The sequence below is a fragment of the Amphiprion ocellaris genome, chromosome 4, assembly GCF_022539595.1.
Source record: "Amphiprion ocellaris isolate individual 3 ecotype Okinawa chromosome 4, ASM2253959v1, whole genome shotgun sequence".
In the NCBI taxonomy this organism is placed as follows: domain Eukaryota; kingdom Metazoa; phylum Chordata; class Actinopteri; family Pomacentridae; genus Amphiprion; species Amphiprion ocellaris.
Genome location: NC_072769.1, coordinates 22,972,099 through 22,992,517, shown reverse-complemented (window position 1 = coordinate 22,992,517; position 20,419 = coordinate 22,972,099). Strand labels below are relative to the sequence as shown.

Sequence of the window (20,419 nt, the reverse complement as noted above, 5' to 3'; positions counted from 1 at the left end):
GCGAGGGGCGGCGAACGGGGCCACTTTTGCTCTCCATCGTTACGGGAAACGGAGCTCCAAGGACACAGAGAGGCGGGGGCGCATCCAGGTCGTTAAGGATGTTTGTTCATTTTTGTTCTCCTTTGTAGTTATTCAGATGTTTTTACTAAATTAGTGCAGAAAAGGGAAGGTTTCCCAGGCGAAACGGAGCGTTGTTCGCCGCCCAGATTTTTTGGAGCTTTAATTTGGCAAATTGGCTTCCCAGACAGACTGACAGCCAGGCCGTCTCTCCTCCCTGCTCTCCCGCCTCCTCCTCGCTGTTTTCGGCCACACTCTCTGCCATCACAGCCTCTCCGCGGGCTTCTGCTTCATTTACTTTTTCCTTGTCAGTCCCCGTTCTCTTCTCTTCGTGCGTAACCTCCATCCATCCGTAACAGGCTGCCCGCGATCATACTGGAGTTTTGTTCTTCTTTCTTTCATTTTTTTGAAGAGGCCTCCAGCTGCTAAAGGTTCATTGTCTGGTCAGACTGCTCATGCTCTAAATCTAACCTTTGGTCTACTGTCAGTGTTTTGTGTTTGGCACATGTTTGGATTAGATGATTTGTGCGTTATCTTCAGCTATAATAGACTACCAATATTTAGAAAGTTTTTTTTTGAAGAAAGTAGTGATACTACATGTGGCAGAAACACCTTAAAATACTACTTGGTTACTAGAAAACTCATCAGACTACTAATGATAAAGTGTATAAACTCACTTTAATTTACTTTTTACTTCTTGCTGGGCCTATATTTGACCACAAACACACTGTATAGACACCTCATTTGAACACAATGGGGATTAATAATTAGTCAATTATTCAATAATGTCATCAGCAACAATTCTTCTGATAAGTGAGGAGTCATTTTTACACTAACCTACTAAACATCTCCTCATTCCAGCAGCATGTCATTGATAGTAAATGGAATCCTCTGCTGTTCATTTGACAAAACGAGAACTTTGAAGACTTCACTTTTTATTTAACGAAATGTAAAAGGCTTTTTAAACTTAAAAATCAATAAAAATGTAATCACTGGTTACAGATCTTGAGTATAGCGATGTTTTGATGCAGATTCTTTTGTCCTGTGTTGCATAACAAGCTGTTGCAAGGATATGGGTTCATTTTTATTTTCTGTGCCCACATGGTGTTCGCAATAATTGTTCCAGTGCATTAATAAGTCACTAATAGAGGAGTCATTTGCAAGTATAGCTGTGGCTGGAAAAGGACTGCAGTTGTTGTCAGGTGGAGGAGTCCTTTAGAATGAGGAAAAATGACTTCTGTCAGTCACAAACTCCACTGCGCCAACCGTAATCTCACCACGCTACGAGTGTTAGCATATATGTTTGCTCTTTCCGTGTGTACTGGTGTCGTTACATAAGCTGCAGTTGTGTTGGCATCCACTTTGCTTGCAGAGTCTTGTTTACAGAGGACTAAATGGATCGTTGGCTGAATATAAAGCCACTAGTTATTGGTGGTTATTGACCTAGCATGGTTTGAGATGTAGTGCTTTCATTTTGTGTCCCTGTTGCCTTACCATGAACTCTGCCTGTCAGTGTGTTTATGAGCAAGGAGACCTTTGGACCGAGCCCTATGTTGAACTAACGAAACGACTGCAAGGTTGTTATTGCAGAAAGGCACGCCTGGCTTCTATATCAGCCGCAGCATGAACAAATACAAACAAGAATGTGTCGTAGTGCATCGGTTTTACTGTGTAAATTTACCTCGTGAATGCAGCAAATACCTAGAAGAGCACTGTGATCACATAACAGATGAAAGGAAAATGTAAATGTAAAGAACGTCATTAACCCTTAGATGCATAAGTGGGTCAAAAATGACATTGTTTTCTTGTAAAGTCTTTGTAATGAAAAGTTTCTATCATTTCATATTCCAGCTATTCCTCAAAAACATCACTTTGATATCATTCCATTTAAATTTTTAAGTTACCTTTTATACTTTTAAAGAAACTGTAATATTTATATTACTATCCCAAGCTCTTTATCACTGATAATATCATACAAGAGGTGATGCACAAACTTGGAGGAAAAGAGTGGAAAAATGTCAACAAAATGGATGTTGACATTTTTCTACTGCTGTTCTGTGTAATATTCGTGTTTTCAATTCAAAATCTGTTATAAAATGAAAAATAAACACGTTTCAAACATGAAATCATTCTTGTGTGGACAAAAAAAAATAATACAAACAATAATACAAATTATTATTCTGAACCAAAATGGCATAAAAACACGTTGATTCTTATTTTTGACCCACTTATGGAAGAGCGTAGGGTCCATTCACTCGTGTATCTAAGGGTTAAGGTGAACAGATTTGTTCTTGTTTGCACTATGAGACATAAAATAATAGGTGGCTGCTAATAACAGAGTGATAGCTGGCACTGGAACAAGTTATTTTGCTCTTACAGGCAAACTACTGATATAAAAATGTGCAAACTCACAGTGCTTTGTGTCTCAAATAGTCCTGTTGTAATGTTATGATATAAATGTGCATCATTTGTGCATCTGTAGCTTTGCTGGGATTATTTAATTCATTCCACCACTTGGTTATGTACTTCAAAACTCTGCATGTGTCTGATAAGTGTTTGTGTACACAGTATGTTGGTAGCTGGCTTGCTTTGTGTGCCAAATTCCAGTTTTCCGTGTGGCGTGCCAAGGCAGTGTCATAACCGCTCAGCCAATCCTCATTTCCTCATTCTTGTGTGCCTGAGGTCAATCCACGGAGAACATATCATGGCATTGTTCTCAAATCACTGAACCCGAGTCTGTGTGAGCTGCTTTTCCTTGGGTTTTCCACAGGTATTGAACAGTAGGTCCGCATTGTTCCCGCAGTAAGTGTGTGTGTGTGTGTGTGTGTGTGTGTGTGTGTGTGTGTGTGTGTGTGTGTGTGTGTGTGTGTTGGTGTTGCTCGGTGTTTCATCATGTTGCCATCTGAACGGAGCCCAGTCTGTTCACTGCTTGCAACGTGGCTTCCTTTCTTCTCCTTTAAGGCAGAATTGGAGTTTTGGTTGCACAAACATTAACTGATGCAGTGCGGCTCAAAAACAATGTCATTGGTTGAGTTTGACCGTATTGGGCGGAGTTAACGAAGCAGTTCTTTGAGAGGGCAACTTAGCTAGGTTAAAGAATAAGGTCGGCCATATTGTACAATTTTCTTACTGGCAACGACTCCTGTGAAAAGACCGAAGCCAACAATGAGTGGATCCTAGAACACATTGTGTGTGTGTCTATCCAAGGCTAGTTATGTATCACTCCTCAGTGCCACAGAGCTGGTTTGTTGCTCAAAAACATTTAAAAACATGGCAGTTAGTCACACTATTGCACTCGGTGATATTTTTCTTCATTCTCACGGACAAACTCGCCGTTATTATTTTGTCTCAGTTTCACATCCACTGAAAATAGTAACCAACAAACACTATTTCTTCCTGTTTAAGCCACATTTTCTTAAAAACTACAGTGTCCATCTGTTGAACACTGAGCTACCGGGTCATTCCAGAATTGGATGACATTTGGGCTTCAAAATGTTTGAAAAATGAACCTTCTCTTTTACAGTTTTCTGTTCCATATTCATCAATAATAGGTAATAAACTATACAAGGCTTGATTGGCTCAGCTTACACATCAATGGTGCCATTTTTATTCCATGTTTTATTTGTTGTTTGCTAACCCTACTCTAATCACAGTAACAGGGTTGCTAATCCATGCTAATGTTAGCTTTTTCTCAGGAGTAGAAGCTAGATATTTAGCTAGCTGTTACTGCTGACCAATAGGACAAACTGATGGACTGATGGAAAACAGTCAAAAAAATTAGTCTTATCCTGATAATATGAGGTAGAGTGAGACATTCAATCAAGGCTGAGAATGTTATCAAAGTCTGAAAAATAGAAGAGAGTAGATAGCTTTGCTCTACCAATTCTTTTGGAAAACTGTTTGTTGATGTTAATTCCAGCATTTCATGTTTCACAGTTTTCTTCTTCTACCAGCTAAAAGGTTATGCTAACAGGGTAGCATGCATAAAAATTATTACGTAAAATATTATGTTGATTAAAAAAATATTCCCACAATTACAAGAGACATCAATGAAAAAATAATACCAAAAAAAGGAGATTTAAATTTAATTTTAACTGTTTTATTTGAGATTCAATTTGGTCATCAGGGGGGTGGGACAAGAGAAAAATGGTATTTTAGGGGGAACTCCAGACTTACTTGGTATTTTAAAAAAATATTTTCCAACATTCTTTTCTTGAAGTTTTTTTTTTAGATTTGGTCTCAGGACAAGTAAATTTACACAGCAATTGCATGTTTTAGTATTTTGTATGTGGATTATTTGAAATTTGATGGGTGGGACGTAAAATGTCCTCCACTTCTGGAAGGACCCATAGCACAGGAGGAAATACTGGTTTGTGTCTTTTTCATTGGATATATCAAGAAACACCAGTTTTCTCATTCCCAACTGTGTTTTTAAGACCAAAGTTTGAATGGTAATGAGTTGTTTTCTGTTTTTTCAGGACAGCGATAGCTATGGTACAAGCTAACAGGGCTAAATTCAACGTTTCAGCTAAGCTGGCTTGCTTTGCACATTTTCCAGTTAGCTGGAGAAGAGCTAATGTTTAGCCTCACAATATTAGCTTCCCTCCTTCACTCTGCCTGCTTTATCCTGTGACTGGACAGCATTACTAAGCAGAAAAACTGGACTCCTTCTACAGAGTTTTTGCCTGACTAGTGAACTGAATTTTTCCTCTGAGAAATATTTAGCTTCAGCTCTAATCTATTTGAATGCTCTTGCAGATATTTCTAAACTCTTCTCCATTCCAGCGCCTTCATTTCGTCCTCTATGGGTCATGTATTTTTTTAAACAAATTAACATCAAAGTTATCCTTCTTCACTGCATCATGTGAGAATAAGAACACATAGTATTAAAATAGCAAACGTTATCTGATAATTATTCAAATTGAATCTACAAATGCCACATGAGTGCCGTGCCACACAATGAAATCCAACCTTTATCTACCGCATGAAAGCTTTTGCATTTGCTATTTTAAATACACATTGTTGGCAGTGCTTTCTCAGGAAGTGATATGTCCTACATTCCTGGCAGCAGCAAGTTTTTTCATGTTGAATAAATGGATGTATTAATAGAAAAACTAGGCAGCTAATGTAAGCAACGATGGCCACGGTGGTTGAACAGACAATAAAGAGTTCTGAATGTTTCGCTTCACACGCTGAACATATAAGAAAGAACATGTCGCAAAAAAACAAACAAAGCAAAATAGAATTTCACAGATTGCTCCTGTGAAATGTTTTCTGTCAAAGAAGTGCATTGGTCTCGGAAGAACACCAAGGTTTGTTGTTAAAATGACACATTTTAGAACCTGCACTTTATCATCGTCACTGCTGTCATCTCTTCTTATTGCGCTGATCAAACAAACTAAATTCAGCAGTAACCAGCCAACGACTTGTGCTGCATCTCGCCAAGAAAATAAAATATTTTAGCTGACAGTGTGCATGTTATGCTCATACTTAAGTCTTGCCATCGATACACATTACACCCTTATATACACTACCGTTCAAAAGTTTGGAGTCACTTAGAAATGGCCTTATTTTTAAAAGAAAAGCATTTTTTTCAATGAAGATAACATTAAATGAATCAAAAATTCAATTTAGACATAGTTAATGTGGTAAATGACTATTCTAGCTGGAAACGGCTGATTTTTAATGGAATATCTCCATAGGGGTACGGATGAACATTTCCAGCAACCATCACTCCTGTGTTCTAATGCTACATTGTGTTAGCTAATGGTGTTGAAAGGCTAATAGACGATTAGAAAACCCTTGTGCAGTTATGTTAGCACATGAATAAAAGTGTGAGTTTTCATGGAAAACATGATATCGCCTGGGTGACCCCAAACTTTTGAACGGTAGTGTTCTCATATGCACTTAATCTTTCACCCTAGCAGTCTGTGGATATTTGCATGTCTGTAGCAGCTCATGGGTGAACAGTGGGAGGCCATAGATCTGAAACACAGATGCTTATTTCTTTGTTGCAGATGTAATGATGATAAACTGGCAGCTGAGACGCACCTCATGGCTCTAACAAAACAAAGTCAGTCGTTTCTGTCCAGAGTCGAAACCAAAGCCAGGTCGTTGACATGAGCAGGAAAAAGACTAAAGAAAAAGTCTTAATAGATATTAAATAACTGTCTGCGTGACCCCAAACCTTTGAACAGCTTGATGGTTAGCACTTTCACCTTGTAGCTATAAGATCCCTGGTTCGTGTTCCGGCCTTCCTGGGATCTTTCTGCATGGAGTTTGCATGTTTTCCTAGTACATGAGTGGATTTTCTCCGGGTACTCCGTCTTCCTCCCACAGTCCAAAAACATGCTGAGGTTAATTGTTAACTCTAAATTGTCCATAGGTGTGATTGTTTGTCTTTATGTGTAGCTCTGTAACAGACTGGCTTCGCCCCAAGCCAGCTGGGATAGACTCCAGCCCCCCGCGACCCTAATGAGTATTAAGCGATGTTTAGATAATGGATGGATGATTTAACAGTGTGCTTTTCATCACTTTTTGCTGTTCTACTTTGCCTGCATTGAACTTCCTCCCTCCTCTCGGTTTTTTCTTTCAGGCTGAGAGATTGCGACATGTGAAAAGAGCTCGACCCCTTCACCTTCTCAACTATCAACCCTAGGTAAGTAGCATCCTCGCCTCCTCCTTGCCTCCTCTCATTCCTCCATCTTTTCCTCCCATGTCTCCCCTTTGACGCCTCTCAATGCTCTTATCTGAATTTGGATACGTTATTTGCAGCAGAACTCACTTAAGCTGACGTTGTGACCGCGACCTGACACCCTCCTGCCTCGGGCATGCCTCAGGTAAAGTACGAACGCTGCTGCAGCCTTAAAGTGGTTCTTACCCAGCGTCTCTGGATTATAGTCCTCCTTGTCTCCGTGTTGGATGTGTGTCTTACATTTTGTCTTTGTGTGCTTCTTTGCTTTTAGCCGGGTATGAACGGGATGGAGCCTGCGTTTGGCGAGGCCTACGGGGGACACAGGGGTCTTCTGAGCCCCTACCCCCTGGCCATGTCGCCACAGGGGGGCAGGACTGAGTTTGATCAGGTGAGACAAATGCTAAAATTTCACCAGAAACATAGCTCATTTTAAGACTTCTCGAGGGCTTTGAATGTCATTGAAAACATTTCTTTCTTTGTGAACAGCAAAATATGTCCCTTTGTTTTCTGGAGAATGTAGCAGCTTTTTAGGTCGTCAATTTTTTTTCATAAAAATTTGAATCCAGAGTCCTTCAAATCATTTGTAAGCATCATTCCTTACCTTACAATCCTTGAATTTCACCAGCAAGACCTTGAAAGAAACAGAAACCCATAAATGAGGCACAGTGGATGTTTTGCACCTTTGCTGGTTAGCCTGGCAGTGTTTGTAATTGCAGCTAATTTAATCCACCAGGTGTGACTCTGTATATGAGGGCCAGCTGTTCAACAAATACCGCATTAGGCTCTATTCGTTTGACTTGTTACAGCAGGGAATGTAATAAAAATACAACACACAACGTGGTTCAGGGGTAATGTCAAAAATACAGTATGTTGCAAAAAGTTTATATTTGGTTCCAGATCAGCCGTTTTTAAGCATACCTCTGCCCTCTTTCAGAGTGTGCTCCTTATGCTGGGCTCCCCAGCATCGCCAAGGAAACGGCCCTTTGAGTTGCTAAGCGACCTGGTGGACGACGGAGGCTTTGGCGAGGACCTTCACCCGGAGCGCTGGGATGTGTCTGCGCTGGACGAGATGGCTCGCTACACCAAGCTCGGTCTGGGGGTCGGGGGGGAGCTGCTGGCCTGCTCCGAGGAGGCGGTCCTGATCGGCCGCTGGGGGAGGAGCCGGGAGGAGCAGGAGGAGGAAGAGGAAGAGGAGAGGAGGAGGAGCAGACAGGCATCCCCTCCTGTCACCCAGGAAGTCCAGGGGCCTGCTGCAGCTGCAGGGGAAAAGGAGGGGCATGTCTCTGTTGCCACGACAACAGAGAGGGAGTTATGTGTTGCAGGAAGGGCGGCAGGAGGAGGACAGGATGGGGGGATGTCACGGGAGCGCACGGTGGAGGTGTATCAGGTGGCGCAGGAGGAAGAGGAAGTGGTGGCGGCGGCAGCGGCGGCTGGGCTGGCTCTGGAGCACTGTAGCGAGGAGCACAACTACTCCCTGAGCCAGGGGGGCGAGCTGGGGGCAGGACCTGGTCACAGCTCCCAGTCAGAGGAGGTGCAGGAGGTGGAGACACAGCAGGAGATGCACAGGGAGGAAAACCAGGCTAAGACTGAGCTGGAGGAAGAGGACGAGGAGCAGGAGGAGGAGGAAGAGGAGGAGGAGGAAGGAGAGGAGGGAGCAGAGGAGACGGCGGTGGAGGCCGAACTCTCAAGTTCCTCAGAAACTGAATGTGGTGAGTTCTGGCTTGAGTTTGTGTGTGTCAGTGAGGACATCTCAGCTCATCACGGCGCTGCCAGCAGCCCGTCTGCCCACTCAGAAGCCATTTAAATCTGTCTCCGGTTCAGACAAGACCTCAGACCGCCTCGTCTGACTGGGCTGGCTGAGCAGAGGCGCATTAAATACCAAATTTGCGGGTGTAATTCCCAGACATCATACAGTGTTACTGTTATGAAATGGCTGTGAGGGTTGGAGTCTTCTCATGTATTGAAACACCATCTGTAAGAGTTTTTTTTTTTTTTTGCTTTGTCCTGAGGATGAGGTGGGGGGCTTGTAGTTGAACATGTTAAATAGGGTATGAAATTTGGTACAGATTGTTAAACAACCGTTACAGAAGAACTGGGTTTTTAAGCAGCTTCAAAAGCAACACAAACATTCCAGACTGCAGCTGGTGGCTCATTATAGAATATTTTTCTTGCCTCATTATTTCTTTACGCCTCACTTATCATTCACAAATATTGAAGATACATAGACTAACTGAAGCAGTAACTTAAACAGTTAAATCGACAGATATTTTAACAATTACTTAACTGTAGGGATGCCAACCATTTGATTGTTCCAGTTTTTTAATGTGACGATTTGTGGCTTTTCTGTGTTGTGTCCTGGTAAACTGCTAATAACTCCACCAAGGAACACGGCAGAGTTATGTGACAATCGGTGTTGGTTTGTCTGTCTGTCTGTCTGTCTGTCTGTCTGTCTGTTACCAACATTACTCAAAGACGGACAAATGAATTTGGATGAAATTTTCAGGGAAGGTCAGAAATGACACAAGGACCAAGTGACTAGATTTTGGCAGTGATGCAGCTTATAGTCTGGATCCACAGATTTGTTAAAGATTTTATGCATCATTGTGAGATAGCGGCATGGCGTCACTGTAACTACGACAACAAGTGAACACTACATCAGCTGCCTGGTGACGATCACATGACTGCGATCCTACTACAAATCTACTGCTGCGGACTTATCAGAAATGATACAAGGAACAATTGATTAAATTGTGGGGGTGTTTCCGAGTCCCATCAATTCCCGCCGCCCGCTACAGATTTAGGTCACATGATTCGGTGGCTACATCTATATCAAATGGCTGCATTCTATGTTGCCATGATTTATGCCACGGTTTTTGTCAAGATTTCATCAGTCTGAAATGATATGACTGAGCAGCCCTGGTGGAGTACTGCGCTCACGGAGTGCTTTTCTAGTTTTGTCTTTGTTTTGGTTTGAAATGCTGTTGCTCTTGTGACATTCTGAATGTGAAGCCTACCATTCCCATAATGCAACCTGACAAAATCTTTCATTACAGCCTTCATCTGTGGTAAACACAGAAATGTTTTAACAAGAATCTGTAAGGAATTTGACGTCTTCCAGAGCCACACGAGACGTTATACAACAGTTTTCACTACCCAAACAATCTAATCCACGTTGTTGGTAGACTGATTCACATCTGAGTGCACCTTAAATCAAAATCAGTGAAGCCATGAGTCAGATAAGTGGTCGATTGACAGGATGTTTTTGAAGACTATTGTCTAATTAAGTACTACAGTTGCTGGTATGTATAAAAGTACATCTTGTGTAATCACTATGCCTAGTTTTCCAAGTCTGAGGGGAGTATTTACTTTTAAGGATGTAGAGAGGATTTTAGAAATGTGTAGGTCATGGTACCAATTCCTTCTATGCACTACAAAAAAAATAAAGTTCTGGTGTAAAAAATATGGATTTATTTATGGCCATCAAAGTTTTTAAACTTTTGATGTAAAAGACAGAACTGTAATCATGTAAGGCAAAAAATATTCACATTCGTAGGGGAAATCCTGAGGCCTCAATGGTAACTATTGCCCTAAAATCCACCTTAACATGTGGCAAATGTGGGTTTTATAACCAGAGAGGATCTCAATTTTGTTCACTACTTTAGCTCAAACCTAGTTTTTGAAATCTGACAAAAGCAACCACAGATTCAGTCAGTAACAGCTCCACAGTTTGGCCATCATGACAACTCTGTGCTCTTTGTATAATGAGTGTCTGTGTTCCCGTCACCAGACCAGAGTGAGATTTGACAAACTTCAGCAAAAAGTGACAGTTTCTCATCATCCGCCTACTCAAAACTGTAAATTAGAGAGTAAATCACAGCCTCATAACAATGAGTCAGCGACACTGATGTTATTGAACCTGTTCTAATAATTCTCAGCTGCAACTCGACCAAAGTTGATGCGACAGAAAAGAAGCTGAACACTGTTTTATTCAGTTTAGTCACAGTAGTAATAGGCAGCCTCTGCAGTGAACGTGACATGTTTGGCAACCTTCAGAAAACAGTGCCTGGTTGCATTTTAATAACAGATACAGTTCAGTCTCAGTACAGAGAAATCCAACAGCAACTGTTTATGTAGAGACATAGAAGTACACCTGCATAATGCAAGTGTCTACACTACCGTTCAAAAGTTTGGGATCACTTTGAAATATCCTTATTTTTGAAAGAAAAGCTTTTTTTTCAATGACGATAACATTAAATGAATCAGAAATACTTTGCTAGAATAGTCATTTACCACGTTACCAATGTGCTAAATGACTATTCTAGCTGGAAACAGCTGATTTTTAATGGAATATCTACATAGAGGTACAGAGGAACATTTCCAGCAACCATCACTCCTGTGTCCTAATGCTACATTGTGTTAGCTAATGGTGTTGAAAGGCTAATTGATGATTAGAAAACCCTTATGCAATTATGTTAGCACATGAAAGAAAGTGTGAGTTTTCATGGAGAACATAAAATTGTCTGGGTGACCCCAAAATTTTGAACGGTAGTGTATATTTGATCATATCTGTGTGAAGTCTCCCAACCCTCTGGATATACAATAATAAATCGCTTTATTTCTTTTATGATATTGTACAAATTAACATTCAGACAGAATTGTAGGCATCTTAGCAGAGTTAATGCGATGTTCTAATACAACTGTTAGCACGTTACACCAGACTAATCCCATCATGATGAACTGCAAGCTGCTGTACATATGAGGCCATTGGTAGCTGCTAGCATAGAGCGTTAGCAGACTACAGGACATGAACTATATATAAACATGTACATTCAGTGACACACACATAAACCGACTTCACTTCAGATTACCATCTTTTCCCAGGCTCTCTCTGCTCTGATCGTCCTTGCGTTGGATAAACAAATCTCAGGCATCTTGTTGCAAGGTAATGGAGAGGTCGCTGACTCGCTCTCAGAGACCAGTGTGGGTCATATTTCAACAGTCGCAGGACACCATTGTTGCTCTCTATTGTTACAGCGGTGTGTGTTTTTGTGTTTTTGTGTGTGTTTGCCCGGTCAAGCTATTCTTACCATTAGCCCATGGCGACTGCAGCGGCCTGGATGATGGATGGAAACGTACGTAGTGTGTTCTCAGAGAGGGGTAGTTTAGGAGATTGTAAGAGTGTGTGTGTGTGTGTCTGTACGCATTTGTGTGTGTGTGTGTGTGTCTGTACGCATTTGTGTGTGTGTGTGTCTGTGTGCGTGTGTGTGCATTTGTGTGTGTATGAGTGACCGTGTACATGTGTGTGTGCATGTGTCTTGGTGCGTGCGTGTTTGAGTGTGTCTCTGAGTGTGTGCGTGTCTGCGTGTTTGTGTGTGTGTGCGTGCGTGTCCATGCGTGTTTGAGTGCGTGTGTGTGTGTGTATAGACACGTACACAGAAAGCCATGGTGCAAAAGATGGAGTTGAGGGGAGAGTGCAGACAATGGCGTTATCTGTAGACTGGACCAGATAACATGATTTTACATAAGCCATATGTGTGTGTGTGTGTGTGTGTGTGCGTGTGTGTGCGTGTGTGTGTGTGCGTGCGTGCGTGCGTGCGTGCGTGCGTGCGTGCGTGCGTGCGTGCGTGCGTGCGTGCGTGCGTGCGTGTGCGTGCGTGTGCGTGTGTGTGCGTTTGTGTGTCCATGGACTGACCAGGCTTGACTAATGGAGATTCGGACTTCATGGTTATTGGGTCTGAGTGTGATTTAATCCATCTGAAAATTACTTATTTTCATTACAGCGGCGTATTGTTTATTTTTTGAACGCTGTAGCTCTGGTGGTTTCGAAGAAGCATCTCTTCTGTCCTCCTGCTGGTGGAGCTTTGCACGTTGTATTATTTATGATGCCATTATTCATGGCTCTGCGCGCCTGAGGCTAATCCTCTGTGACGTGTGTGTGTGTGTGTGTGTGTGTGTGTGTGTGAGTGAAACAGCATACATGCATACAGTTTTGGCTGGTGGCGCCTTTGTCATTAGGACATACAGCATGTGCTGGTGGATTAGGGCTCACCGCGTGATTTCATAGCAGGCAAACGTAAGCATTAATACCTGTCAGTTATGATTACGGTTCATCTGTCATTTTAAGTTGCAGGGTATTTTTCTGATAATAAGTATCTTGTACACGGCCGTCAATGCTGTCCACCTCCGCAGTAACGGATGAGATTCAGTTTTCCTCCTAATAAACGATAAATTGGCTTGGAGCATTGATTCTGTGTTTGGATAATTTCATTACAGTCTCTCTATATTAGTTTCCAAATCTCAAGTGATGCTGCTGCAACATCTGGACCAAATTAGATTCCATTTTTGGGTCAAAATAATGGGGATTAATAGGATATTGCACTTTTCAAAAATGGTAATTGTAACGCTTTAAATTTGTGCTTTTTGGCATTATAAGGGGTGTCAAACTCATTTTTGTTCAGGGACCACATTCAGCACAATCTGATCTCCAGTGGGCCGAACCAATAAAATCACAGTATAAGAACCCATAAATAACCACAACTCCCAATCTTACCTTTTTTTTAGTGTAAAAAAAATACATTCTGAAAATATTCACATTTGAGGAATTATCTTTTTACAAAACATCATGAGAAACCTGAAATTTGTGAAGAAAAATAAATTCAATTTCAACAACATTATGCCTCAGTTTATCATTTACACATTACAACTTACAGATCACAGTGTCTACAAAGACACAAAACATTTAGTCACAGATATTTGGAACTAAATGATATAGTATTTTACTGTATGATCGAAACGACCAGTCAGACAAAGAAAAGACAAATTATTACAAAAACAAGACACAAAGCAACACAAAAATGGACGAACGACACAAGTGAGACAAAAAACAACGCATAAAGCAAAACACAAAATGATAAAAATAAGACAAAAAACAGAAGCGAGACAAAGGGAAACATAAAACGACAAAAGCGAGAAAAAAACAACAAATACATGAGACACATAACAAAAGTCAGACAAAAAGCATGACAAAGGCAACAAGACAAAATATGACAAAAATGAGACACAAAGTGACAAAAATGAGACACAACAGCAAAAGCGAGAAACAAAATGACAAAAAATGAGACAAACAACATGAAACTAAACAAAAGAGACCAAAAATTAGACAAATGACACAAGCGAGACAAAAAAAAGACAAAATGACAAAAACGATACACAAAACAACGAATAAAGCAAAACACAAAACGATAAAAACAATACAAAAAACACAAGCCAGACAAAAAGGAAACGCAAAATGACGAAAACAAGAAACAAAATGACTAAAACAAGAAAAAAAAAGTGAGACAAATGACAAGTCAGACAAAAAAAACACAAAAGACCACAAAAACATGACAAAATATTACAAAAATGAGACACAAAATGACAAAAGAACAATGAACAATCTAGTATTTTACTTTATGATCAAAACAACTTGTCATGGTCTAGAAATTATTTTAAATTTATAGTTTTACAAATTTATAGTTTGCAGTTAATGTCTTCTCTGTAATTTTTACACTTTACAAAGTCGTCCCACGGGCCAGATTGGACCCTCTGGAGGGCTGGTTTTGGCCCACGGGCCTCATGTTTGACACCCCTGGCCTTAATGATTAAAGTTGCACCAGTGATGCAGTGTGACGAGTTTGACGTCAGTCGGTGTTTAAAGAAACTCTTTGATGGTTCAACAGTTCTGTCACTTGTATTCGTAGTTCTGTGTAATTTAGTGTCTCACTGTGAAATTAAACCAGTAGATAAGATCAGACAAGACAAGAGAAATAGAGCAAAACAGAGCTGGTGTCGACTTCCAGAACGAGACTAAATCACTTTTACCCGATGAGCAGTGATGTGCCTGTTTCGGGGGCAGCACCAGAGGGAAATACTGGATCTCAACCACTGCTTGATGGATTGCCTTGAAACCTGATCCAGACATTCATGCTGCCCAGAGGATGAATTCTCATCATTCTGATGATGCAATGACTTGTGAAAACATGGAATCCCAATCGTTTTATTACGTTTCTTCTTGCCTTTCCTCACTCATGTCAGACAAGAGAAGACTCCCTGCTAATTCCATAATTTTGCTCGATCTCAATCTGTTGTACGTGCAAACGTGGTCTTTTTATTTTCATTACTATTTATGCTGCAGAGTCTCACTAAAGGCACTGATGATCAGAAATCACGGCACTATAGAATGTGACCATTTAATATAGATGTACCCACAAACAAAATGATGTTGCGCTGAGCACAGGTGTGTGTTATGCATGTGTACGTTATGTACAGATACTGAATCACGTGACCTAAACATGTTGCGGGTGGCCGGAATTGATGGAACTCAGAAACACCCCCACAATTTCATCAGTTGTTCCTTGTATAATTTCTGACAGATAAGTCCTGATAAGTCGGCAGCGGGAGGATCGCAATTTTGTGATCATCAGCAGGCAGCTGACGTAGTGTTCACTTGTTGTCATGGTTACAGTGACGCCATGCCACTATCTCACAATGATACAGAAATCTTTAACAAATCTTTGGATCCAGACTATAAGCTGCATCACTGCCAAAATCTAATCACTTGGTCTTTGTGTCATTTCTGACCTTCCCTGAACATTTTTATTCAAATCTGTTTTTGGATAATACTGCAAACAGACAGACAAACATGCCCCGATCATCACGTAACTCCACCACATTCCTTGGCAGAGTAATTATGTAGTAAACACAAAGTGTGAAATAAGTCTAAACATGTTATTTATATTTTGGATTCTATAAAACAGCCGCCCTTTGCTTTGATTACTGCTTTGCACACTCTTACCTTTCTCTCCATGAGCTTCATGAGGTAGTCACCTGAAATGGTTTTCCAACAGTCTTGAAGGAGTTCCCAGAGATGCTGAGCACTTGTTGGACCTTTTTCCTTCACTCTGTGGTCCATCTCATCCCAAACCATCTGGATTGGGTTTAGGTCAGGTGACTGTGGAGGCCAGGTCGTCTGACCTAAGCAGCACTCCATCACTCTCCTTCTTGGTCAAATAGTCCTTCCACAGCCTGGAGGTGTGTTTGGGGTCATTGTCCTGTTGAAAAATAAATGATGGTCCAACTAAACACAAACCAGATGGGATGGCATGTCGCTGCAGGATGCTGTGGTAGCCATGCTGGTTCAGTGTGTCTTGAGTTTTGAATAAATCCCCAACAGTGTCACCAGCAAAGCAGCCCCCCCCCCCCCCCCCCCCCCCCCCCCCGCCCCCCCAACAACCTTCACACTTTGGTTTTTCAAAATGTCTGTTAGCAATAATCACATAATAAAAATCTAGTAAGCTACATTGAAATTATAGAAAGCAAATTTCCAGTCTGTTGCTTGCAAAACTGAAACGTGTTGTCCTTGTGCACAAATTACCAATCCTGTGTCTGTCTGTACCTCCAGAGGTGGAGGCGGAGCCAGCCAGGCAGCCAGGCGAGCGTCCATCGAAGCGTCGCTGTTTCTGGGAGTACAGACGCGCTCGGGAGTCGGCCACGAAGAAGAAGCTGGGTGGTGACGTCCACTGGTCCCTGTCCTGGAGCTCCAGCACTCTACCCAGCACACTGTACCGCAGAGAGGGTGAGAATGGTTGTTTTTTTGGGGGGTCAGACAGATTAATTGATATGAAACATAATTGTTAGATTGATTGGTAATTGCAGCCCTAATCACAGAGGAAGAAGCCAGACGTGAAAGTTCAAAGCTCCACTGAATGAGAGCCTATTAGCAGCAGGAGTCGTTATTAACCGACACTCACGGTGCCGTTCAGAGCGTCCCATTTCTTTTCCCTCATGCGACACAAATCAGTTCAGGACCCTCAGGTGTGTGCCCTACATATAACTTTCATGTCAAAATGTGAATTTTTCAGCACTCCTCTGATAAGTGAATCTTGTGTCAAGCGCAACTGTGGCTGTGCAGCAGTTTGGCAGCTTGTGTTCTGCAGAACAAGCCAATATGACACGGCCCATTAATCTAACCCAGCAGAGCAAAATCACAAACTACTGCTTCAAAAATTAACATTCAGCACTGTCATCCATTCTGTCAGTATTATATATCACTCTATTGAAATCTAGAAAGTCGTTTCTGTAGCTGCTCTGTTGCAGCAAATGGAAGAGAATTTGCATGTATTGTGCACGTTTATACAAATATACTACCGTTCAAAAGTTTGGGGTCAACCAGACAATTTCATGTTTTCCATGAAAACTCACACTTTTATTCATGTGCTAACATAACTCCACAAAGATTTTCTAATCATCAATTAGCCTTTCAACACCATTATCTAACACAATGTAGCATTAGAACACAGGAGTGATGGTTGCTGGAAATGTTCCTCTGTACCCCTATGTAGATATTCCATTAAAAATCAGCTGTTTCCAGCTAGAATAGTCATTTACCACGTTAACAATGTATAGACTGGATTTCTGATTCATTTAATGTTATCTTCATTGGGGAAAAAAATGCTTTTCTTTCAAAAATAAGGACATTTCTTCCAAACGTTTGAAAGGTAGTGTACAAGAATTGAAGTTCCTCTATATTAGCTTCAGTTGCTCCATATTAGTTAAAGTTGCTCTAAATGAGTTAAAGTTCCTCTATATTAAAGTTGCTCCATATTAGCTAAAGTTGCTCTATATTCAGTAAAGGTGCTCTATATGAGTTAAAGTTGCTCTATATTAGCTAAAGTTGATATTATTAAAGTGACTCCATATTAGTTAAAGTTGCTCTAAATAAGTTGAAGTTGCTCCATATTAGCTAAAGTTGATATCATAAGTTAAAATTGCTCCATATTAGTTAAAGTTGCTCTAAACTGAGTTAAAGTTGCTCTTTATTAGCTAAAGTTGATATTATTAATTCAAGTTGCTCTAAATAAGTTAAAGATGCTCCATATTAGTTAGAGCTGCTCTAAAGGAGTTGAAGTTGCTCTAAAATGAGTTAAAGTTGGCCTACAGTATACACGGTGATCAGCCACAACATTATAACCTCTGGAAACTTTTGTCCTGGCATTCATGTGGATCACACGTTGACCACCCATCTAAACTAAATGTTGCAAACCAAGGACAGCCTTTGACGACAATGTTCCCTGCCACACAGTAAAAACTGCTCAAGAATGGTTCTCCGGATACAATAAAGAGGCCAAGGTTCTGACAAGGCCTCCAAACTCCCCAGATCAGAATTTGATTGAGCATCTACAGCATGAACAGATCCACTAAAGGCCCCACAGGACCCAAAGAATCCACTGCCAATGTCTAATAAAGTCCAATGTTCATAAAGGTCACTACTGTATTAGCAACATGATGTGGAAGTTCGCTGGTGGTTTCAATGCTGTGGCTGATCGACACATTTGGAATCTTAAGAAAAAGTTTGGTGACGCTGTATAGTATTTGTCTGCACAGCATGATGGTGGGTTTATGGAAAAAAAAACTGAACAGTGGAAGGTCTTTACAGACAGCCAGTGAATTCATTCTACTGTCCTTTGTTCAGGCAAAAAAGGGCGCCGCAAAGCACGCAAAACCGACGCCAGCGACCTGACACCGAACCCCCAGAAGCTCCACAACATCGGGGAGCAGTTGCAGAAGCTCAACACTGCCATCGATGGCATGGGTCCAGTCAACGACCTGCCTGCCGTGGCCCGAGCCCGGTCCCGCAAGGAGAAGAACAAGCTGGCCTCGAGGTACCAGAAGCTTTCTGCCGCCCTCCTACATCTTCTGCACCAAGTCAGATCCTCGGAAACTTTCTGTTATTGATTTATGAGGCATGAGTGGGAATTTTGAGAGGTTTTCTGTGTTTTTAAATAGTTGGCAGAAAAGAGAATCCTGGAGGGCTCTGTGGTTTAGTGTGTGCAGTCTTTAGCCTTGTCAAGATTGGTTTTCAAATATGTTGTGCATTTAATGGTTGACCCGCTAATGCTGTTTCTGGAGGCCGTGGACAGAGGAGGACACAGCGAGGAAAACATCTGTGTGGAGTTTAAGGCATTACTTAAACCGATTTGATTGAAAATCTGAGGAAATTAGTCTGCCCAGTGCCATTTACTTTTGCTTTCACATGTCAGTAAAGATTTGATTGCAACTCTCTATGACAGGGGTGTCAAACATGAGGCCCGCGGACCAAAACCGGCCCTCCAGAGGGTCCAATCCGGCCTGTGGGGCGACTTAATGAAGTGTAAAAATTACAGAGAAGACATTAACTGCCAATTGTAAATTTGTAAAACCTTAAATTTAAAGTAATTCATAGATCTTGACAAGTTGTTTTGATCATAAAGTAAAATACTAAATTGTTCATTGTTCTTTTGTTGATGTGTCTCATTTTGTAATATTTTGTCTTGTTTTTGTTGTTTTTTGTCTGACTTTTGTAGTTTGTCTCATGTTTTGTCGTTTTGTTTCTAGTTTTTGTCGTTTTGTGTTTCTTTTTTGTCTCGCTTTTTTGTCTTTTTTTTATCATTTTGTGTTTGCTTTATTCATTGTTTTGTGTAATGTTTTTGACATTTTGTGTTTTTTGTGTCGCTTGTGTCGTTTGTCACATTTTTTGTCACTTTGTAACTTCTTTGTCTAATTTTTTGTCTCTTTTTTTGTGTTGTTTTGTATTGTTTGTCTCATTTTGTTTCTTGCTTTTGCCATTTTCTGTCTCGTTTTTTAACGTTTTGTCTGGTTTTGTTGTCTTTTGTCATGTTTTTTGTCTGACTTGTCGTTTGTCTCATGTTTTTATCGTTTTGTTTCTCATTTTTGTTGTTTTGTCTTTCCTTTTCGTCTCGCTCGTGTTTTTTGTCCTATTTTTCTCATTTTGTATTTTGCTTTATTCGTTGTTTTTATGTGTCATTTTTGTCATTTTGGATCTTTTTTTGCCTTGCTTGTGTCGTTTGTCCATCTTTTTGTTGCTTTGTGTCTCGTTTTTGTAATATTTAGTCTTGTTTTTTTGTTTTTTGTCTTTTTTGTTGTTATTTTGATCATAAAGTAAAATACTATATTATTTAGTTCATACCTGTAAGTGAATTTTTTGTGCCTTTATAGACAATCTGTGATCTGTTTGTTGTAAGGCACATGTAAACAAGAAAAGCACTCAGAGAGCGCAGTACTTTGCCAAGGCTGCTCAGTCATTGTGTCATTTCCGACGGATGAAATCTTTAAAAAATTTGAGGCAGAAATCATGGCAACGTAGAATGTGTCCATTTAATATAGATGCACCCACAAACAAAATGACCTTGCGCTGAGCACAGGAGTGTGTTATGCATGTGTACGTTATGTACGGATACTGAATCACCTGACCTAAATATGTAGCGGGCGGCTGGAAATGATGGGACTCAGAAACACCTCCACAATTTAATCATTTGTTCCTTGTATCGTTTCTGACAGATAAGTCCTGATAAGTCCACAGCAGTGGATTTGTAGTAGGATCACAATCATGTGATCGTCAGCAGGTAGCTGACGTAGTGTTCACTTGTTGTCATAGTTACAGTGACGCTGTGCCGCTATCTCGCAATGATACAGAAATCTTTAACAAATTCGTGGATTCAAGTAATGTCAGGTCATAATGTTTTGTGAAAAGCTAATTCCTTAAATGTGAACATTTTCAGGTAGAACTTTTTTGCACTGAATCAAAGGGAAACATTACTCTTTGTTATTTCTCGGTTACTTTGCAGTGGTTTT

General features: G+C 40.8%; 1 protein-coding gene across 8 annotated transcripts in view; it reads left to right on the top strand.

Annotated features, from left to right (window-relative positions):
* Window positions 1-20,419, top strand: part of LOC111567268 (CREB3 regulatory factor-like) — a 46,463-nt gene that overhangs the window by 1,872 nt on the left and 24,172 nt on the right. For 6 of the 8 annotated variants that reach the window (XM_035947232.2, XM_023268256.3, XM_035947225.2 and 3 more), the window contains 6 exons: window positions 6,653-6,715; window positions 6,832-6,896; window positions 7,023-7,139; window positions 7,686-8,460; window positions 16,191-16,364; window positions 18,261-18,450. In XM_035947232.2, coding sequence (XP_035803125.2) covers window positions 6,888-6,896; window positions 7,023-7,139; window positions 7,686-8,460; window positions 16,191-16,364; window positions 18,261-18,450 — 1,265 coding nt within the window. In that variant the 5' untranslated portion in view covers window positions 6,653-6,715; window positions 6,832-6,887. The remainder of the gene's footprint in view (window positions 1-6,652; window positions 6,716-6,831; window positions 6,897-7,022; window positions 7,140-7,685; window positions 8,461-16,190; window positions 16,365-18,260; window positions 18,451-20,419) is intronic. The other 2 variants (XM_023268258.3, XM_035947230.2) reach the window with 1 other exon arrangement.